The following is a 22,269-nucleotide window of genomic DNA, read 5'->3' on the forward strand; positions in this document are numbered from 1 at the left end:
TAACCATCAACACTGACCTCACAAGAATCTGCACCTTCATCCCAGTTTGATTTTCATCTATGCAACTGACCTAACACCCCTGCGCTTCTGATTTTTCAGGAGGCACAAAGTTTGTGCACGTATAAAGATTTGCAGGTGGGTCACATATCCCTGCAACTTAAAGATTTGTTCTTGAATATATCCCAGAGTAAAACCGCACCAAAATAAAAGGAGAAAACCCACTGCCTTTTGCTCAGAAAAACCAAGCCTTGAGCTCTGGCAATACTATTGCAGATAACTAGCAATGACCACTGAGGGCATTAGCTTAAAGCTACAGGTGATGATTCTAATATTGGAGGAGGGAGCAAGGTTTAACTCCTTGCTGTTATTTTGACAGGAGCAGCAGTGGCGTAGTTGGTTAAGGGCAGGTGCATTCTAATCTGGAGGAATCGGGTTTGATTCCCCGCTCTGCCGCCTGAGCTGTGGAGGCTTATCTGGGGAATTCAGATTAGCCTGTACACTCCCAACACACGCTAGCTGGGTGACCTTGGGCTTTTCAGAGCTCTCTCAGCCCCACCCAGCTCACAGGGTGTTTGTTGTGAGGGGGGAAGGGCAAGGAGATTGTAAGCCCCTTTGAGTCTCCTGCAGGAGAGAAAGGGGGGAATATAAATCCAAACTACTACTACTACTCCTCGTCCTCCTCCTTGTCCTCCTCCTCGTCCTCCTCCTTCTTCCGGATTTTTCTATAAGCCTGGGACTTTCTTTCAGGCTTGTAGAGAGATGCCCCTTGCCCCTTCATGGCTCTAATCCCTGGATTTAAATATCCACAGATCTGGCCACATTGTGCATTAGATATTTTGATAACTGGTAGCTTTGGCTTGCGGGCTTCCTGGAGGAATCTCATCAGCTACTGTGGGAAATAGGAGGCTGGAGGGGGTGAGCGTTTTGTCTTCTGATGGCTTGGGCACCAATGAAAGAATGCATTGATGAGCAGTTCAAGCAAATGGCTCCCATGCAATACCAGCAAATTGTGATCTTTTATTGGTTGTGGTGGGTTTTCCGGGCTGTGTGGCCGTGGTCTGGTGGATCTTGTTCCTAACGTTTCGCCTGCATCTGTGGCTGGCATCTTCAGAGGTGTATCACAGAGAGAAGTCTGTTACACACTGTAAGACTTCCCTCTGTGATACACCTCTGAAGATGCCAGCCACAGATCCACACAGCCACAGATCCACACAACCCACAACAACTAGTTGAATCCAGCCGTGAAAACCTTCGACAATACATTGTGATCTTTTATGTTTTTGTATATGTATTTTTAATTATGTTGTCAGCTGCCTTGACTTCTGCAAGGGAGAAAGGTGTCGAAGGAATGCTTTAAATTAATTAATTAAATGGAAGGCACTATCAACAACTTGGGCAAAGCACCGCCCCCCTCAGTCAGCAAGGGGCAAACAATTCGCTGTCCACAAATAGCCCTGTCCTGGGTACACGCCAAGAGGGAAAGAAATCACCACCTTGAAGCAATTGAGGGCCATCTGTGCACAGGGTTTCTCCTCGCGGCAAGCCCAGCTTTTCAATTACGCAACAGATTTGCAGCATTATCCCAGTTTGATTTCCATTTGTGCAACTGGACCAAAGCTCCTGCATTCCTGAGGAATGAAAGGACGGATTTTCCCGACATGGGCAAATTCAGGGGCATAACAAAGCAAACTGTAGCCCTGGGCAAAACCTGAGTTAGATGCCCCCCATGGGCAAAGATTCTTGGGCAAATTTCTGGGATATTCCTGCAGGGGGTGCATTTTTGGATGTATCGGCACCAAAATTTCAGGGTATCATCTGGAAACTGTCCTGATGGGACCCCCCAAGTTTGGTGCAGTTTGGTTTAGGGTCAAAGGGGGTCCCCATCCCCCATTCTTTGCTAAGGAGATGGGGGCTACCCTTTTGAGGGTCCATAACTTTGGACCCCCTGAACCAAACTGCACCAAACTTGGGGGGTCCCATCAGGACAGTCTCCAGGTGATGCCCTGAAATATTGGTGCTGATACATCCAAAAATGCGCCCCCTGCAGGAACATCCCAGAAATTTGCCCAAGAATCTTTGTTCTGCATTGAGTTTTCTGCATTGCTGTCAATGGGGACACATTTCTGAAGGCACAGTCTCAAAACTTTCAGGGTCTCATCAGGAGACTACCCTAATGATACCCCCCAGGTTTGGTGCAGTTTGGTTCAGGGGGGCCAAAGTTATGGACCCTAAAAACTGTAGCCCCATCTCCTATTAGCTCCCATTGGAAACAATGGGGGATAAGGCACCCCCTTTGAGAATCCATAACTTTGGACTCCCTAAACCAACCCTCACCAAACTTGGGGGGTAGCATAAGGGCAGTCCCGATGATACGCTGAAATTTTGGTGCCACTAGCCTAAAAACTGCGCCCCCTGCAGGCCAAAAATGGAAACCACGAAAAATACCCCAAAACGAACCCTGTATTTTGATGCCCCCCACAAGGTGGTGCCCTGGGCAGTTGCCCACCTTGCCCAATGGGCATTTCGCCCCTGAAATTCCAACCTTTCCCCCTCTAATGTGGCCAGAACTTGAACGACTGCACTACGTCTGCCTTGGGTTCCTTTCCCCCACTCACAGAGTGGACCATTCCTCCCTTTCCTCCGCCAACGGCTAGATCCCTGGTTTTCCCTCCCAGAATTCTCCATTTGATTGCCGCTACAGATTGACTGGGGTTATGACTCAAGAAGCATATTTGAATACTTCTCAAATTGAAGGTGGCCACGTTTTCCCCCCTCAACAAGTCACACTCGACTTGACGCCACAGGATTTTCAAGGCACGAGATGTTCAGCAGTGGTTTGCCGTTGCCTCCTTCCTTGTCACGCCCCTGGTAGTCCTTGGAGGCCTCCCATCCAAATACTAGTCAGGGTCAAGGCTGAGAGTGTGTGACTAGCCCAAGGCCACCCAGCAACCTTCCACAGTGCAAATAAAGAGCTGAACCAGGGTTTTTCAGGTCTTAGGCCTGTACCTTAACCACTACACTATGCTGACTCGGTGGCAAACTATCAGCTATTCATCACTATGCTTTTAATGTTATGCCTTCTGCCTTGTTACATAGCAGATTTAATAAGCAAGAAAAGGCTAAAAGATTGTGCCCATGTAACGATGGCTCAGTTGAATCTCTGGCCCACCAATTACTACACTGTCTCAGGTTCAAGGAAATCAGATCCAAGTATGCGAATCTTACTCCTTTCCATTTACCCCGTCTCCCCGATTTAATTAGATTACACTACTTGCTGGACAATCCTGATCCTTCTCTCTGTATGATAGTGGCAGACTTTCTCCTGGAAATTACTGAACGCCAGTAGATTTCCTTCGACCTAGCATTTATTTCCTGTATTGTATATGCTTTTTAATCCGTTTTTTATTATTGTTGTACTGTTGTCTATGCCAATAAAGGCTTGCAAAAAAAAAAGGAATATTCATTACTAGCCCCAATTGTCTGCGTATATCAATATTACATATATAAAATTGCCTTTAGCCAGATACTCATTGCCACCAGTGGCACACAAATATGTTAAATCAGAGGATCAGCCAGCCTGACACCTTGCTTGAGCTGAAAAGAGCTTTTCTTCTACTCTGTTTCTTTTTTAAAAAAAAAGACTTTTGTTGGCAGGGGATTGCAGCATTACAAGAAGCCCAGAGGAGAAATCCCGCATTGTAAACTAGGTCACTGTTAAAGAGAGGAAACAGCAAGGGGAGAGAAAGGGAAAGAACCAATCCGTGTGTCCAAGCAAAACAGTTTCCTCAGAGCTACCATCTCTTGCCTTCTTAATCAGAAGAGAATCAGGCAGCCCAGGGGAACGGAGACTAGAAGTCACTTCTTGGCACATTTCAGAGATTTTCACGGTTAATCTGGTGTAGCTAGAGATTTATAGGCCAAAGCAGTTAATGTGGTGTGTCCAAATGCAGAGCCATCCAAATGGTGAAGTCAAGATCAAGAGAAGCACCTTGGAGATTGGATGGTGGTGCCGACAGAAGGGAAGAATGTGAGGAGGGATTCCACCTAGAATAGGGGTCTGCCACCTGTGGCTCTCCAGATGTTCATGGACTACAATTCCCATCAGTCCCTACTGATGGCTCTCCAGATGTTCATGGACTACAATTCCCATCAGATGTTCATGGACCACAATTCCCACCAGTCCCTGCCAGCATGGCCAATTGGCCATGCTGGCAGGGGCTGATGGGAATTGTAGTCCATGAACATCTGGAGAGCCACAGGTGGCAGACCCCTGACCTAGAATCTATGATAAACTACTGATGAAAAAATTGAAATGGTTAAAAATGTCCTATTCTTTGACTTGGTCATCAACCAAAAGGGAGACTGCAAATCAGGGAATTAGAAGGAGATTGAGACTGGGAAGAGCTGCCATAAAGAAGAAGAAGAAGAGTTTGGCTTTATACCCCTCCTTTCGCTCCTGTAAGGAGGCTCAAAGGGGCTTACAGACTCCTTTCCCTTCCTCTCCCCACAACAGACATCTTGTGAGGTTGGTGGGGCTGAGAGAGTTCAGAAAGAACTGTGACGAGCCCAAAATCACTCAGCAGGAATATGTAGGAGTGGGGAAACAAATCCAGTTCACCAGATAAGAGTCCGCCACTTACGCGGAGGAGTGGGGAATCAAACCCAGTTCTCCAGATTAGAATCCACCACTCTTAACCACTATACCAAGTTGGCTCCAGGACCTAGAAAAAAGATCCCTAAGTATAAAGATATTTTGCTGATTACCAAGATCACAATAATGCATACCATAGTGTTCCCCATTACTACGTATGGGTGTGAAAGTTGGACAATGAAGGAAGTTGATTCATTGGAAATGTGGTGTTGGAGGAGATTTTACTGTGGACAACCAAAAAAACCAAATAAATGGATTCCAGTTCAAATTAAGCCTGAGTTTTCCCTATAAGCGAACCTGACTAAACTGAGTCTATCATACTCTGGTTACATCATGAGAAAAGACAGTATTAATGACAATAATCCTAGGGAAAGTTGAAGGCAGAAGGAAAAGCAGAAGATCCAACATGAGATGGATTGACTCAATCAAGGAAGCCACTGCAAGACCCAAGCAGGGCCGTTAATAATGGAATGCTTTGCAGGTTATTAATTCATAGGGTTACCTTAAGACAAAAGCAACTTGATGCCACTAAATTCACTCACTCAGTCTGCCCTCTGTGGCCGCCATCTTCTACCGAGCAGCTGGTCTCTGTAGCCTGAAGATCAGGTGTATCTCTGAGAGAACTTCAGACCCTCTTAGAGGTTAGCGATCTCGAGTCCCTATCAGGTAACAGACCTGAGATATGTCCCAAACCTTGGAAAACTACCACCACTCAGAGAAGATCAAACAGAACTAGGTGTGTGTTGCTGTGCCCATCATGTAAGGCCTTTCAGTCTTTGATCTGCAACATTCAGGGCCCAAAAAGATGAAGGGGTATCGGCTTCTGGGAGTGGCGGAGGCCCGTGACAGCACGTTTGCCTACCCCGCTGCCATATGAAAGACCTACACCAGCAGAGCCAGCAACAACGCCGGCATGTGGGCATCACGCAGCTCCACAGTGCCCAAACCAGGAAGTGCCCGCCACCCGGGAGCTATGCTGGCACAGAAGGGAACAGGCCAATGCAGAGGTGGGATCCAGCAGGTTCTCACCAGTTCCCGAGAGTGGGTTCCTAATTATTTGTGTGTGCCGAGAGGGGGTTACTAATTGGGTCCGCTTTTCCACCTCCACGCCCTCGCCTCCCCGAGAGGCATCCTGCCTTTGAACATGAAGGTTCCATATAGCAATTGTGACTAATAATGTAACTCCCTGAACTGGGTTAATCCCTTCCAGGTACTGCAATTCATTGATTCTCAGCCTTTCGTACCTTTTATCTCACCAGTCTCTATCAAAGAACCTGTGTGTTTCACCATTGCTGTGTTCAGATTTGTGAGTTGGGGCATTTTCTATAATGTGACCTATTCCACAGTACAGTGGTGGAAAGTGCCGTCCAATCAAAGCCGATTTATTGTGACCTGTGAGGTTTCCAAGGTAAGAGGTGAACAGAAGTGGTCTGTCTGATACTGTATATCAACCCTAGACTTCCTTGGTGGTCTCCCATCCAAGTACTAACCAGGTCTGTTCAAGCTTCCAAGATCAGGTTCATCTGGGTCATCATATGGTATTCTGACCTCTGAAGCGGCCACTGCTATTGTTTGTGTTCTAATATCCACAGCTAAGCATCCCGTCCCTCGTTTGCAGTAAATCTTTACATCTCTACCAAGTCAAATACAATCAAAGCAGATTTTCCACCCCTCCAGCATCTCCAGGAGCAGCAGTGGCGTAGGAGGTTAAGAGCTCGTGTATCTAATCTGGAGGAACCGGGTTTGATTCCCAGCTCTGCCGCCTGAGCTGTGGAGGCTTATCTGGGGAATTCAGATTAGCCTGTACACTCCCACACACGCCAGCTGGGTGACCTTGGGCTAGTCACAGCTTCTCGGAGCTCTCTCAGCCCCACCTACCTCACAGGGTGTTTGTTGTGAGGGGGGAAGGGCAAGCCCCTTTGAGTCTCCTGCAGGAGAGAAAGGGGGGATATAAATCCAAACTCTTCTTCTTCTTTTTATAACTGCTCTCTGGGATCAGAGTTTTAGCTTGGCAATTGAAAATCATTGTTTTGGCCTGCCTTTGGGATCTTTGGCTCAGCTCAGCAATCAAGCTGGAATTCCCTTAAACAAATTTAAAAAGAATTTTAATTTAGACTTAAAAGGTAGGCAACCCAATCCAAAGTGGGGATAGCAAATGGGTATACGGAGCCAGAGTAAGCTTGCACTAGTGGTGGGCAGGGGCCACGGACTGCAGCAGCACCCAAGTTGGAAGACAGGCGGGCCCTCAGAGTTGCACTGGTGTCCCGGTGAACACTGGTACGGCTGAAGGGCAACGAGAATGATTGAAGGATTGAAGCACCTTCCTTATGAGGAGAGGCTGCAGCGTTTGGGGCTCTTTAGTTTGGAGAGGAGACGTCTGAGGGGGGATATGATTGAAGTCTATAAAATTATGCATGGGGTAGAAAATGTGGACAGAGAGAAATTTTTCTCACAATACTAGAACCAGGGGGCATTCATTGAAAATGCTGGGGGGAAGAATTAGGACTAATACAAGGAAACATTTCTTCATGCGACGCGTGATTGGTGTTTGGAATATGCTGCCACAGGAGGTGGTGATGGCCACTAACCTGGATAGCTTTAAAAAGGGCTTGGACAGATTTCTGGAGGAGAAGTCGATCGATGGCTACCAATCTTGATCCTCCTTGACCTGAGATTGCAAATGCCTTAGCAGACCAGGTGCTCAGGAGCAGCAGCAGCAGAAGGCCATTGCTTTCACATCCTGCAGGTGAGCTCCCAAAGGCACCCGGTGGGCCACTGCGAGTAGCAGAGTGCTGGACTAGATGGACTCTGGTCTGATCCAGCAGGCTTGTTCTTATGTTCTTATGTTCTAAGGGCATTCCTGGGGTGGAGTTGACCTGACCTTAGAAGCCCTGGCCTTAAAAGTACATCCTCCCAAAAGGTTGGTGTGACTCCACTTTCAGTCATGGGGGCTTTGAGGCAGCCAGGGTTTTCCAACGCCTCATGACCATGCCACACCACCTGGAAGAGTTGAGAAGGCTGCTGTATCGTCCCCAGCCACCCGGGTCCTTTGGATGGGGCTGTTACACAAAAAGTTAAAGGTGAAGTTTCCCCTTCAGTCGTGTCCGACCCTGGGGTACCACTGCGAGCAGTGATTTTACAGGCAAGCCTCTTTTGTGGGGTAGTTTGCCACTGCTTTCCCCGGCTATTCTTTACCCACTAGCTATGAGCTAGGTCAGTGGTGGCGAACCTATGGCACGGGTGCCAGAGGTGGCACTCACAGCCCTCTCTGTTGGCACGCGCAAATAGAGTACCCCCCCCCCCATCAAGGTTGGGCTGGGTCGCGGGGCTTGATTATTAGCATCAAACCTAAGACCTAGTTTTGGGGAAGCAGTGTAGGTAACCCTGTTAAGCGCTGTTAAACCTCACTGATGTTCATGCGAAGAACTAAAGTGTGATCCTTTACCTGGGAGTAAGCTCGGTTGCTGGCAATGGGGCTTGCTTCTGATCGTGATTTGTGATAGGGTCGTGATTCACCCGTTGAAAGAGTTGCACGGTTGCTTCAAAGCAAAGCCACTGACTACCATCAAGCTTACTCCCGAGTAATGCACACCTTGGAGCCAACTGTTTTTTCTAAACTTAAACCTCAGTATTCAGGTTAAATTGCCGTGTTGGCCCTTTGTGATAAAGAAGTGGGTTTTGGGTTGCAATTTGGGCACTCGGTCTCGAAAAGGTTCGCCATCACTTAGCTAGGTACTCATTTACTGACCAAGGAATGGATGGATGGCTAAATTGACCATGAGCCAGCTGCCAGGATATCTGATCCACAGTGGGCTCGAACTCCTGACTGTGTGAGTGGCAGTACAAGCACTTAACCACTATGCCAGGCAGCTGTTACATACACAAGGAAAAAAAAGAACACAGAAAATAATTTAACAAAAGCCTCCTGATTTCACCTGCATCAAGTACTGACACATGAAGATATTACTTCTGGCTCCTTACTAAGATATGTAAAATTAGTTCTTAACTGTTATTACTGAAAATCTTCATACTTTTCTGTATTAAATCTATTTTTTATGATCCAAAAACCATCATCTTTTTTCTGTTTTACCCCAGAAGTCTATTAAGGGTTTCCAGCAATCCAAAAAATGTAGATGTACATTTTCTTTAAGACACGGAGTGAGTTTGGCCATCTGTGGCCATCTCAGCCCACGCTAACAAAGCTGGAATTCCTATGCAGATTGAACACGGCTGATACGGCCTCAATAAAGACTGGGCGCCGTGGGCTCGGACAGAAAGTAATTGTTCCGCTGCAGGTACAGGTTTCACCTCACATGGCCAGTCACCGCCGGGGAATGCTCCACACGCATGCGCCAATTAGATCTCCACCGAGCCTTGTTTCCATTTGCACTCCGCAGCGCAAGAGAACGCACCTGTTTCCTGGATTACCTGGCCTTCCGGCCTCACTTGGGGATAACAAGCCCCTGTCTTCTGCCTGGCTCCTGTTGGAACCGACACTTTTCTGCCAAGTGAAGGTGACGCTTCGGGCGTCTGGTGAAAAGGGCCCAACAGCTTCTGCAAAAAGACACTTGTCTTGCGAACTTCTGGGCAGGGCCTGGAGATTTCCCGGAATTACATCTGGAGAAAATGGCTGCTTTGGAGAGTGGGTTCTATGGCATTATATCCTGCCAAATTCTCTCCCCTCCTCAGTCCTTCTGTTCACTCCCAAAATCTCCAGGAATCCCCCAACCTAGAATGGGAAATCTCACTATTACAGGATCCTGTTGTTTTGGGAGAGCCGGCGTGGTGTAGTGGTTAAGAACAGGTGGATTCTAATCTGGAGAACCAAGAGCGTTTCCCCACTTACCTGCTGCTACGCGCTACTCTCCCCAAGTAGCGCGGGGTCCCCCGGCACTCCCCATTACAGGGGCGGCGACAACGCAGCCGCCCCGACGCTGCCGCTGTCGCGCCCCCTCAGCGCACGACATTCCTGGCGCCTTTTGAAACGGCACCTTTTGATGTCTGCGCGGGGTCGTGGGGAAGCCCGGGCACGTGTCAGAAATGACGCGCACTGGGAGTAGCGCGCAGCAACCACTCACCCAGGTAAGTGGGGAAACGACCCAAGTTTGATTCCCCACTCCTCCACCTGAGTGGCAGAGGCTTATCTGGTGAACCAGATGTGTTTCCGCAGTTCCACATTCCTGCTGGGTGACCTTGCGCTAGTCACAGTTCTTCGGAACTCTCTCAGCCCCACCTGCCTCCCAAGGTGTCTGTTGTGGGGAGAGGGAGGGAAAGGAGTTTGTCAGCCATCTTGAGTCTCCTTACAGGAGAGAAAGCTGGGGTATACATCAAAATTCTTCTTCTTGGTGTGACCAGTTAACACCCATTTTTTAATTGCATTCCACAGATCTCCCCAATATAGGGGCAGAAATTCAGTAGTGTAGAAGCACAGGAAGGGGTAAAGGGGAACCATGGGGGAGGAAGAGGAAGAAGAAGAAGAGTTTGGATTTATATCCCCTCTTTCTCTCCTGCAGGAGACTCAAAGGGGCTTACAATCTCCTTGCCCTTCCCCCCTCACAACAAACACCCTGTGAGGTAGCTGGGGCTGAGAGAGCTCTGAGAAGCTGTGACTAGCCCGAGGTCACCCAGCTGGCGTATGTGGGAGTGCACAGGCTAATCTGAATTCCCCAGATAAGCCTCCACAGCTCAAGCGGCTGAGCTGGGAATCAAACCCGGTTCCTCCAGATTAGATACATGAGCTCTTAACCTCCTACGCCACTGCTGCTCTCAGGAGGAGGAGGAGGAGGGGAGTTGGATTTATATCCCCCTTTCTCTCCTGTAAGGAGATTCAAAGGGGCTTACAAACTCCTTTTCCTCCGCCCTCCCACAACAAACACCCTGTGAGGTGGGTGGGGCTGAGAGATCTCCAAAGAACCGTGACTAGCCCAAGGTCACCCAGCTGGCATGTGTTGGAGTCCACAAGCTAATCTAGTTCACCAGATAATCCTCCAAAGCTCAAGTGGCAGAGCGGGGAATCAAACCCGGTTCTCCAGATCAGAGTGCACCTGCTCTTAACCATTACACCACGCTAGCCCCGAAGGACATGCCAGGGCTATAGTCTCCTTAACCACAGAGTCAAGGTGTATCGGTCACACAAAGGTGCAATTTAAAAAACAGCTTCGTGCCCCAAAGATGGGTGGCGGCAGATTGTCCCGTAAAGTAGTAGCCGACTTATGGCAACCCCCTCACGGGATTTCAAGGCAAGAGGCTTACAGACTCAATCAGCCACCACCTGCCTCTGTGCAGTGACCCTGGAGTTCCCTGTTAGTCGCCCATCCAAGTACTAACCAGGGCTGAACCCAGAGGTGGGATCCAGCAGGTTCCCACAGGTTCCCGAGAGTAGGTTACTAATTATTTGTGCGTGCCAAGAGGGGGTTACTAATTGGTGATTTTGCCACGTGATTTTTGCCTTAGTTACGCCCCTCCTCTCAGCAGTAGCGCGCAGAACTGGAAGCAGTCTAGCAGGAGGTGCACCGGCGTGCGTGGCAGCCTGCGCCTGCGTGCGTTCGCTTCCCGCCCAAGGACCGGCGCAGCGGCCGCGTTCTTGCCACAGCCCCGCCCAGGAACGCCCCGCCCCCGGAATGCCCGGCCACGCCCCTGTCGTGCCCCGCCCAGCCCCATTGGCGCTACGCCACAGCTTGAATCCCATCCCCATGGGAACCTGTTACTAAAATTTTTGGATCCCACCACTGGCTGAACCTGATGTGAAGAGATCCAGCTAGCTGGGACCTCCAGGTCAAGGCGCCCCAAAGATTAGATTACATTATTCCAGGCCTGTCCTGAGGCCAGGGAGTTGGAGACAACCACCAATAGAATCGGGATGTTTTGGGCCTCCGGGAAGGCTGGGTGGCATATCAGCTGGAATGGTAAACAGCAACTCCCAGCCGGGACAACCACAACCAAGAGTGGCTGAGTCACCAGAGTGACCAGCCAACTCACATTCCTGGGACGTTTGCTAGAGGAGGAAACCGAAGCAATCTGGAAGGATTCTTTCCCCTGCTCTCCCAAAACCCAAACTGTTTCACAACAGGATGCTGAGGTCCGAGCCGAGTTGCTAGAGCGGCCTTCGACCAGCCTCCTCAGCTTTTCAAACATAACACAACACGGTAGACACTAGACAGGAAACCACTTGATACAGATGAGGCACAGGCACCCCATCTCAGCCTCCACATACCAGGAAGTGGCTGTACCTGTTGGATTGCTTCCTGCCGTGCGGCTGTTGAAATGCCAGCACGCTGTCAGGGAGTCAAATAGGAAGGAAACCCTCCAAAAGTGCCCAGGGCTCAAAGCTCGTATGTTTAAACTCGGGACAGCTGTTCAATTCTCAATTCACCCTTCTGTCCAGCATGTCGTCCGTGCACAGGAAATAAACACTCCGCATGAGGTCAGAGGCACCTTCGCAGCTTCACACATTCCAGGGTAAGCCATAGCTCTCAAATCGGGACGGAGCCCCACTGAGCGGAACATTCAAGTTTGGGAAGGTATGAGGTTCTCAGAACAGAGTGCTCCAGAGTATGTGCAGAGTGCTCACAAGGGCTGCTGTGAAACAGCTTGAGACTCCTTAACTGCACCTCTGCTTGAATTACAAGGGGGGGGGGAGGGGAGAAGAATGCTTCTAAGCCAAGCCCCTATCACGTGCTTGGAGATAAGTGCATTCCTGCGCAGGAAAAAAGAACCACAAGCTAAACAAACACACACACACACACTTGCCTGAAATCTCACAGTCATGTTGCTCCACAGTAGTCCAGCATGTGCCGCATGCTTGGCTCCAGGAACGGGTGTCGAGGCTCCCTGTAGAACCGAGAGGCACACCTTTTCTCCCGCTCGGCCTTGGCACCGGGAGAAAGAGGCTGGCTTTCTACCTGCAGGGCGCCTGCCTCTCCTCCAACACTTCAGCCTCTTCCCACAACGGCGCCCTTCCTCCTCTCCCTTCAACCCGGGGCTCCACCCCTTGTCACCATCGCAGTCAGGTGAAACTCAGAGGAACACACCTATTCCAGGTGTGGCCAGAGAGTCCTCCGCACAAAACTGCCAGGGAGGCCCACAGCCAGCCAGGAAACCGGGCAGGGCGACGTGCCAGGCTGGGAGTCCTCCCAGAATCGCAGCTGACCTCCGGACCACAGAGACCAGCTCTCCTAGAGCAAATGGCAACTTCAAGGGGCGGATTCTCTGGTTATACCACAGATTCCCAAAGCCCCTATCCACAGGCCGTACGTCCCATCCTTCACGCCACGCACACAAATCTCTCTTTGCCTGCCCAGGGAACCATGCTGGTAAAAGGTTCCTAGCAAGGAACCAGGCAGGGGAAATTGGGCCTAGCTTGGGATAGAAAAAGAGGGCCACAGGTTGCAGAGGGCCACAGGAGCAGCAGTGGCATAGGAGGTTAAGAGCTCGTGTATCTAATCTGGAGGAACCGGGTTTGATTCCCCGCTCTGCCACCTGAGCTGTGGAGGCTTATCTGGGGAATTCAGATTAGCCTGTGCACTCCCACACATGCCAGCTGGGTGACCTTGGGCTAGTCACAGCTTCTCGGAGCTCTCTCAGCCCCAGCTACCTCACAGGGTGTTTGTTGTGAGGGGGGAAGGGCAAGGAGATTGTAAGCCCCTTTGAGTCTCCTACAGGAGAGAAAGGGGGGATATAAATCCAAACTCTTCTTCTTCTTGGGATAGAAAAAGAGGGCTTCTGGACCAGAGTTTTAGGACTCTGTTCCAAACCTTTCCAGCAACCAAAGCCCCACCAAAACACGCTCCTTGGTTGGGTCCAGTTTAAAGGCAATATTGGCAAACCACACAGCTGCTACGGTCTAGAGCAGGGGTGTCAAACTCATTTGGCATGAGGGCCAGATATGACAGAAACGTGACTTGGAAGGCTAGACCTGAGGGAGCAGATTTATATCCAACTTTTGTAGGGAGACTGAAAGGGACTTACAAAATCCTTGCCCTTCCCCCCTCACAACAAACACCCTGTGGGGTAGGTGCAGTGGTGGGATCCAAACGTTTTAGTAACAGGTTCCCATGGTGGGATACAAACTGCGGCATAGCGCCAATGGGGCTGGGTGGGGCACGATGGGGGCGTGACCAGGCATTCCAGGGGCGGGGCATTCCTGGGCGGGGCTGTGGCAAGGACGCAGCCGCTGCACTGGTCCTTGTGCGGGAAACGAATGCACGCAGGCGCAGGCTGCCACGCACGCCGGGGCACCTCCCGCTAGACTGCTTCAAGTTCTGCGCGCTACTACTGAGAGGAGGGGCGTAACTAAGGCAAAAATCACATGGCAAAATAACCTATTAGTAACCCCCTCTCGACACACACAAATAATTAGTAACCTACTCTCGGGAACCTGTGAGAACCTGCTGGATCCCACCTCTGGGTAGGTGGGGCTGAAAATGCTCAGAAGAACTGTAAATAGCCCACGGTCACCCAGCTGGCGTGTGTGGGAGTGCACAGGCTAACCTGAATTCCCCAGATAAGCCTCCACAGCTCAGGCGGCAGAGCGGGGAATCAAACCCGGTTCCTCCAGATTAGAGTACACCTGCTCTTAACCACTACGCCACTGCTGCTCCAGCTGTGGCAGCCTCAGCTGCCTCAGAATGGAACTGGGGGCGGGGCTTGGACTGGCAAGCTTGCAGCAGGGTGGGGGGACTACCTTGAGAGGGCTTATCAGGCTCGCGGGCCAGCTGAGGCAACCCCCCCCACCCCCCGGTGCCAATCTGGCCAGATCAAGAGCGAGGGCGGGTTGTTTCATCTGGCTTGCAGGCCTGATAAGCCGTCCCAAGGGGCCAGATCTAGCCACGGGCTGCATGTTTGATACCCCTGCTCTAGAGGTCAGAGTAGTGATCCTCGAGCTCTTGGCTTTTCTGAGCACTGTTTTCTGTTGCACAAAGTGGCACCTGGGCCACATTTTGGAAAAGGGAACAAGACCTTTGCCCGGCGGGGCTTGGGGTCCCCACCTTGAAACAGCTGCCACCAGAGGAACCAATTTTTATTTATAGTCCACCTTGCGTAAGTCAAGTACCCAGGGGCGTAATGCCCATTGGGCAAGGTGGGCAGCTGCCCAGGGGACCACCTTGTGGGGGGCATCAAAATGCAGGCTTCGTTTGGGGGTATTTTTAGTAGTTTTCCATTTTTGGCCTGCAGGGGGCACGGTTTTTAGGCTAGCAGCACCAAAATTTCAGCGTATCATCAGAAGACTGTCCTTATGCTACCCCCCAAGTTTGGTGAGGTTTGGTTCAGGGAGTCCAAAGTTATGGACTCCCAAAAGGGGTGCCCCATCCCCCATTGTTTCCAATGGGAGCTAATAGACTACACCCATGGGACTACATAGACTACACCCATGGGACTACATAGACTACACCATGTTTCCAATGGGAGCTAATAGACTACACCCATGGGACTACATAGACTACACCCATGGGACTACATAGACTACACCATGTTTCCAATGGGAGCTAATAGACTACACCCCCCTGTTTCAGGGTGGGGGAGAATCCACCCCCAAACAGCATCACTTTCAATGTGATGGGGGCTACCCTTTTGAGGGTCCATAACTTTGGCCCCCCTGAACTAAACTGCACCAAACCTGGGGGGTATCATTAGGGCAGTCTCCTGATGAGACCATGAAAGTTTTAAGACTGTGCCTTCAGAAATGTGCCCCCCCCCCCCCGCAGCTGCAACCCCCATTGACAGCAATGCAAAAAACTCAATGCAGAACAAAGATTCTTGGGCAAATTTCTGGGATGTTCCTGCAGGGGGCACATTTTTGGACGTATCAGCACCAAAATTTCAGGGTATCATCTGGAGACTGTCCTGATGGCACCCCCCAAGTTTGATGCAGTTTGATTCAAGGGGTCCACAGTTATGGACCCTCAAAAGGGTAGCCCCCGTTACATTGAAATTGATGCTGTTTTGGGATGGATTCTCCCCCACACTGAAACAGTATCACTTTCAATGCCAAAGAGGGGGGATTTAAAAGGAGAATCTGGGGAAATTGAGGGGGGGGGGTGCCTGCTGTCAGGGGTGCAATTGTTAAGCTAGCAGCATCAACATTTCCGGGTATCTTTAGGAGACTCTCCTGATGATAACACCCAGGCTTGGTGAAGTTTGGTTAAAGGGGTCCAAAGTTATGGACCCTCAAAGGTGTAGCCCCCATCTTTTATTATTTCCCATCGGAAACAATGGGGGCACCCCCTTTGGGAGTCCATAACTTTGGACCCCCTGAACCAAACCTCAACAAGCCTGGGTGGTATCATCAGGAGAGTCTCCCAAAACATCCCTGAAATTTTGGTGCTGCTACTAGCCTAAAAGCTCTGCCCCCTGCAGGCCAAAACCGAAAAAAACACTAAAAAATACAAAAACCCCACAAATGGGGGGGGGAGCTTTGGACACGTAATGGGGGGGGGGTTGAACCGGAGAACCCCCCCTTACCTATGCCACTGCTACCGCCAATTGCTGAAGATTGAAGATTGCTGCAGCTTCAAACTGCAACGGCGACCTGTTTTTTACTCTGCAAATGCACTCGCAGCAAATATTGACACAAGGATCCAAAGGGGAAAATGTATTATTTGGTGTTACCCAATGCACAGTGCCAAGGTCAGGAGCTTGCCAGATGGGAAAACCCTGTCTGCAGCTCCGAAGTCCACGTTCAGAGCACAGCCAAAGCAAGATTTCAAAGGGGAATTACGTTTTGACTGTTCACCGGAAGCTCTCTTCCTTGGCAAAACTACGGGCAGTGGTGGGATCCAAAAATTTTAGTAACAGGTTCCCATGGTGGTGGGATTCAAACTGTGGCGTAGCGCCAATGGGGCTGGGCGGGGCACGATGGGGGCGTGGCCGGGCATTCTGGGGGCGGGGCATTCCTGGGCAGGGTTGTGGCAAGGACGCAGCCGCTGCGCCGGTCCTTGGGCGGGAAACGAATGCACGCAGGCGCAGGCTGCCACGCACGCCGGTGCACCTCCTGCTAGACTGCTTCAAGTTATGCGCACTACTGCTGAGAGGAGGGGCGTATCTAAGGCCAAAATCACGTGGCAAAATCACCCATTAGTAACCCGCTCTCGGCACACACAAATAATTAGTAACCTACTCTCGGGAACCTTTGAGAAGCTGCTGGATCCCACCTCTGACTACGGGTGTGAGGTAACACGGTTGGCTGTTACACCTTGCCTCCCATCCAACCCTCATCTAAATTTAGAGTTCAACACGTTGTGGGGCGGGGCTGTGCTTTAGTAGGTTCAGAATTACCCTCCTCACACAATCAAAGTTGAGGAACTTGCAAACACAAGTTGCAGCAACCGCTGCCAGAACAAATATCTTACATGAAGAACAATCAAGCAGTTTTACAGGACCTCACCTACCTTTGCCAGTGACTCATACAAAGATACATGGGCAGCTTACTCACATGACTGACATTCCAGGGGGGTCATAAAATGATCCAAGCATGTCCAATGTACATATGGGACAGAACAGTGCCAGGATTGAGGGACGATGTGAAGAAAGACTTGGCAAGATAAAATCAGAGGCGTACCTACGGGAAATGTAGCCCGGTGCAAAATCTGAGGGGGGCTCCCTTCCCCGGTATGGGCAGCCGCACTCCGCCAACATGACCAAACAATGTTTTTTTGCATCAGGTCTTGAAGTCAGTGTATGGACCGGGGGGGAGGAGGAGGGGTGCGGGGTGATTTTCCACCCCCCACATCACTAAATGGCCATAGCTCGCGGACATTTGACCCCTGGATAAAATAGACTGAATTGATCTTTGATGGGTAGAGTCTTGGTGATAAAAATGAACGTATTACATCTGGAGTGCCAAAGGTTCGCCACCACGGCTCTATGCTGTCAGATGGCCCTCCAAGAGAACTGGTTAACTGTTGAGCAAAACAGGATGTTGTTCTATTTCAGTAGTGGCAAACCTTTGACACTCCAGATGTTATGGACTACAATTCCCATCAGCCCCTGCCAGCATGGCCAATTAGCCATGCTGGCAGGGGCTGATGGGAATTGTAGTCCATAACATCTGGAGTGCCAAAGGTTCACCACCATGGTTCTATATGGACTACTGGCCTTATCCCACAAGTTACCTCTAATATTCCTAAGAGTGGCTTCAATGAAATACCAGGATGCAGCAGCCTGGCACAGGATGGGCAGGCAGCGTTCAGAATTGGCAGATAACCACACTCACCTGCAAAAACTCTGGGTTTGAAACTATCTGGTGATTTCAGGATGCAGCCTGGGAGAATGGGCTTTAGGGAGCGGAGGTACCTTTTAATGTTATCATGTCATGCAGTCCACCTTCCAAAGCGGTCATTTGCTCTAGAAGCGGAGTGAACCTTTTAAATAAGTAATATATACTGGGTGTTGCAGGTTTTCCCAGCTGTGTGAAGAGGTCTGGTAGGTTTTGCTCCTAAGCAGCTATATTTATGGCTGGCACCTTCAGTGCCCACACAGAGAAACACATCTCACTGTGCCATGCCTCCAAAGATGCCAGCCACAGAGGCTGGCAAAACATTAAGAGCAAAAACTACCAGACCAGGGCTGCATGGCCCAGAAAACCAGTGGTGGGATCCAAAAATTTTAGTAACAGGTTCCCATGGGGGTGGGATTCAAACTGTGGCGTAGCGCCAATGGGGATGGGCGGGGCACGACGGGGGCGGGGCGGCCGGGCATTCTGGGGGTGGGGCATTCCTGGGCGGGGCTGTGGCAAGGACGCAGCCGCTGCGCCGGTCCTTGGGCGGGAAACAAATGCACGCAGACGCAGGCTGCCACGCATGCCAGTGCACCTCCTGCTAGACTGCTTCAAGTTCTGTGCGCTACTGCTGAGAAGAGGGGCATAACTAAGGCAAAAATCACGTGGCAAAATCACCAATTAGTAACCCCCTCTCGGCACACACAAATAATTAGTAACCTGCTCTCGGGAACCTGTGAGAACCTGCTGGATCCTACCTCTGCAGGAAACCCCCCCCCCCCCACAACCAGCTTATTCTAGCTGCGAAAGCCTTCAAAATAATATACGAATAAACAACGAACAGTCTGAAGGTCAGTTGTAATTTTCGGGAGGGGTGTGTGTGTCTCCATCCCCCACCTGGAGGTTGGCAACATTATCCAAAGCTGAGTTCCCAACCTGGAGACCGCATCCAAATATTGACAAAGGGCACGCATTCCGGAGGACGCAACTGAATTGGTATAAACACAGGTGGGGAGGAACCAAGCGCCTGGATCTGCAGCCAAGGGAGGAAAAGGTTGCTTCCCCCCCCCCCCCCCCCCCCCCCCCCCAAGCTGGTTTTACTGGAAAATGAATTGCCCCAAGACGCACTTCTGCGCAGCTTTCGCAAGCTGAAGGACGGTCCTTCTTGGCTGCTCCCTGTCCAACTCAACAAAGGAAAAGAAACTAAGACGACGTCAGACTCTCAGGGTGTGCACAAGGAAGATCATACATTCAAGGGCTCAGCTGCAGTAAGGGCTGCCAAACCTCCAGGGGAGGCCTGGAGATCTCCCAGAATTACAAATGGCCGGGAGAAAATGTCTGCTTTGGAGGGAGGACTCTGTGACATCGTCCCCCGCTGAGGTCCCCCCCCCACAAATCCCGCATTCCCCAGGCTTCACCTTCCAGATCTCCTAGAAGAGAGGAAGAAGAGAAGAATCTGGGGAATTCAGATTAGCCTGTGCACTCCCACACACGCCAGCTGGGGGACCTTGGGCTAGTCACAGTTCTTCGGAGCTCTCTCAGCCCCACCTGCCTCACAGGGTGTTTGTTGTGAGGGGGGAAGGGCAAGGAGATTGTCAGCCCCTTCGAGTCTCCTGCAGGAGAGAAAGGGGGGGATATAAAACCAAACTATACTCCTCTTCTTCCTCTTCTTTCTTTCTTTCTTTCTTCTTCCTCTTCTTCTTCTAATTCCAGGGAATCTCCAGGTTCCACCTGGAGGTTGGCATCTCTGTCCCCCCCAATGAACTTATTCCTTTCCCCCCATGCCACAGGTTCATCTGCTCAGTCACGGCCAAGTGACAGAATTTTGGCAACTGACTCCCTTCAGGACATTTATTTTTAAAAGCCATTCTGCTACACTCCCCCGAAGCTACTCCCTTGACTGAAACAGGGGTCCTGAAACTCACCGAGCTAATGGGCACCTTTGGGAATCTGACACAGGTTGGGGGGCACAACCACAAAACGGCTGGCGCATGAGGCAGAGCCAGTCACAAACGGTTAGGGAATGAGGTTATGCATAAACTCAGTATTCCTTCGGCATTTCAGGGAGAAGCTCTGTTGAACAGGATGCTTTTTAAATGAACATATTGTTTCAAAATACTTTCTTGTATACACATGAGTAGACATATAGAGGTAGCTAAGAAACAATCGTCTAGAACAGGGGTAGGGAACCTGCAGCTCTCCAGATGTTCAGGAACTACAATTCCCATCAGCCTCTGTCAGCATGGCCAATTGGCCATGCTGGTAGGGGCTGATGGGAATTGTAGTTCCTGAACATCTGGAGAGCCGTAGGTTCCCTACCCCTGGTCTAGAAGTATCTGTCAGATCACCAATGGCTAGCCCCAGAGGTGGGATCCAGCCGGATCTCACCAGTTCCCGAGAGTGGGTTACTAATTATTTGTGTGTGCCGAGAGGGGGTTACTCATTCGGTCTGCTTTTCCGTTACAAATTCCATTAGGTCCAAAAATCATAAAGTCCTGTTGTTTCCTATGTGGCTGGTTAGCGAAGGTAGAAAACGGGATAATTCTCCCAGTTGGGCTGTTTTAAAAACATGTTGTAGAAATATGGTAAAGTTCCTTGTTTAAGGAAAGTATCCTTCTTTTGATTTCTAGAAACAAAATTAAGTATTTGAAAGTATTAAATATTTGACAGGCAGTCAATTAGAGGAGAAGTAGTTGTTTCTGTTGGCAGTAGACAATAGGACTTGCTATAATAAGTTTAAATTATGGACAGAAAGATATCAGCTGGAAATTAGGAACTTTATTTTACAGTAAGAGTTTTTTACAGTAACAGAGAAATTATTAATGCCCCACCCAGCCCCATTGGCGCTACACCACTGTTTGAATCCCACCACCATGGGAACCTGTTACTAAAATTTTTGGATACCACCACTGGCTAGCCCATCCACTTTCAGAGAACACTTGGAAGGCAGACACCAATGAGCCCCAGGAGCACTACTTTGGAAACGCTTGGTCCAGAGCCAACCTCTAGAATTAGACATGAAATCTGTATTTTAAAGCAAACACGATTTCAAGACAATAAAACTGATTACTAATTGAAAACAGCCAGAAAATTAATGACCAATGTCTTGAAATATCAGTCACAAAGAGCCGGTTAGCAATTAAATCGGTACAGAGATGGATGGTACCTAAAAGAAAGCAGCAGGCAAATCTCTGGGGGAGTTCCAAAAAAGAAAGCACCACCACCAAGAAGACCCTGCCCCTAGAAAGCATCCACCTCATCTGCAGGTAGAGGACCGCAGAGAACAGCAGTGACTAAAGGGTATAACTGATGGAAAGGTATACTACAGCTCCATTCCATACCCTGTCTTAGTTTTGTTTACCACATGAGAGGTAATAACTACCATCCTGAATTTTGCCCCATCGTAAGTCCTGTTTGTAGTTTATTATTATTTTGACCCAGTGTGGAATAGAACTCTTAACCTAACCTACCTCGCAAGATTGGCGTAAGGATCAGACAGAAGAAGGAAGAGCTCCTTGGAGAAATGTTAGTATAAGAGCACAGTAACAGAAAAATAAGTTTTCAGGGTGCCCTGGACCAAATTTCATATGCATATGATTGTTATCTAGGGCAGTGATGGCGAACCTTTTCAAGATCGAGTGCCCAAATTGCTACCCAAACCCCACTTGTTTATTGCAAAGTGCCAACATGGCAATTTAACCTGATTACTGAGGTTTTAGTTTAGAAAAAACGGTTGGCTCCGAGGCATGTGTTACTCAGGAGTAAGCTTTGTGGTAGTTGGCGGCTCTGCTTTGAAGCAACCGTGCAACTCTTCCAACGGGTGAATCACGACCCCAGGAGGGTTCACTCAGAAGCAAGCCCCATTGCCAGCAACCAAGCTTGCTCCCAGGTAAAGGATCACACTTTGGTCCCAGGTAAAGGATCGCACATGAAAATCAGTGGGGTTTAACAGCACTTATCAGGGTTACCTACACTGCTTCCCCAAAACTAGGTCTTAGGTTTAATGCTAATAATTGTGCCCAGCGGCCCAGGCCAGCCTAGATGTGGGGGGGGGGGGGGGGGGACACTCTGTTTTCACGTGCCCACAGAGAGGGCTCTGAGTGCCACCTCTGGCACCCGTGCCATAGGTTCGCCACCACTGATCTAAGGTGTTAGTTTAAGGTCCTTTGCGATCCAGGCTTCATTCCTAAGCGGCAAGCATTTATTTATGAGCATTTTGAGCGCCTTATGATTAATTGCTCCAAAAGTGCTCCGAAAGGGAAGGAGATCATACACCTGAACAAAAAACGCTCTACACTGGAGAATAAAACTCTACACTCTACCCAAAAGTTCTCCGAAAGGGAAGGAGATCATACACCTGAACAAAACTCTGCACTAGACTTCTTCAATCGACTCAAGGCTTTAA

The 22,269-nt window shown here is 49.8% G+C and overlaps 1 protein-coding gene across 1 annotated transcript in view; it reads right to left on the reverse strand.

The window, feature by feature from the left end:
• TJP3 (tight junction protein 3) overlaps positions 1–12,582 on the reverse strand; it is a 39,037-nt gene extending 26,455 nt beyond the window's left edge. The window contains exon 1 of the mRNA XM_048497784.1: positions 12,401–12,582. Within this exon, the coding sequence (XP_048353741.1) occupies positions 12,401–12,418 (18 nt within the window). The 5' untranslated portion in view covers positions 12,419–12,582. The remainder of the gene's footprint in view (positions 1–12,400) is intronic.
• Positions 12,583–22,269: the final 9,687 nt, after the last annotated feature.

The sequence above is a fragment of the Sphaerodactylus townsendi genome, linkage group LG05 (assembly GCF_021028975.2).
Source record: "Sphaerodactylus townsendi isolate TG3544 linkage group LG05, MPM_Stown_v2.3, whole genome shotgun sequence".
NCBI classification, from domain to species: Eukaryota; Metazoa; Chordata; class Lepidosauria; order Squamata; family Sphaerodactylidae; genus Sphaerodactylus; species Sphaerodactylus townsendi.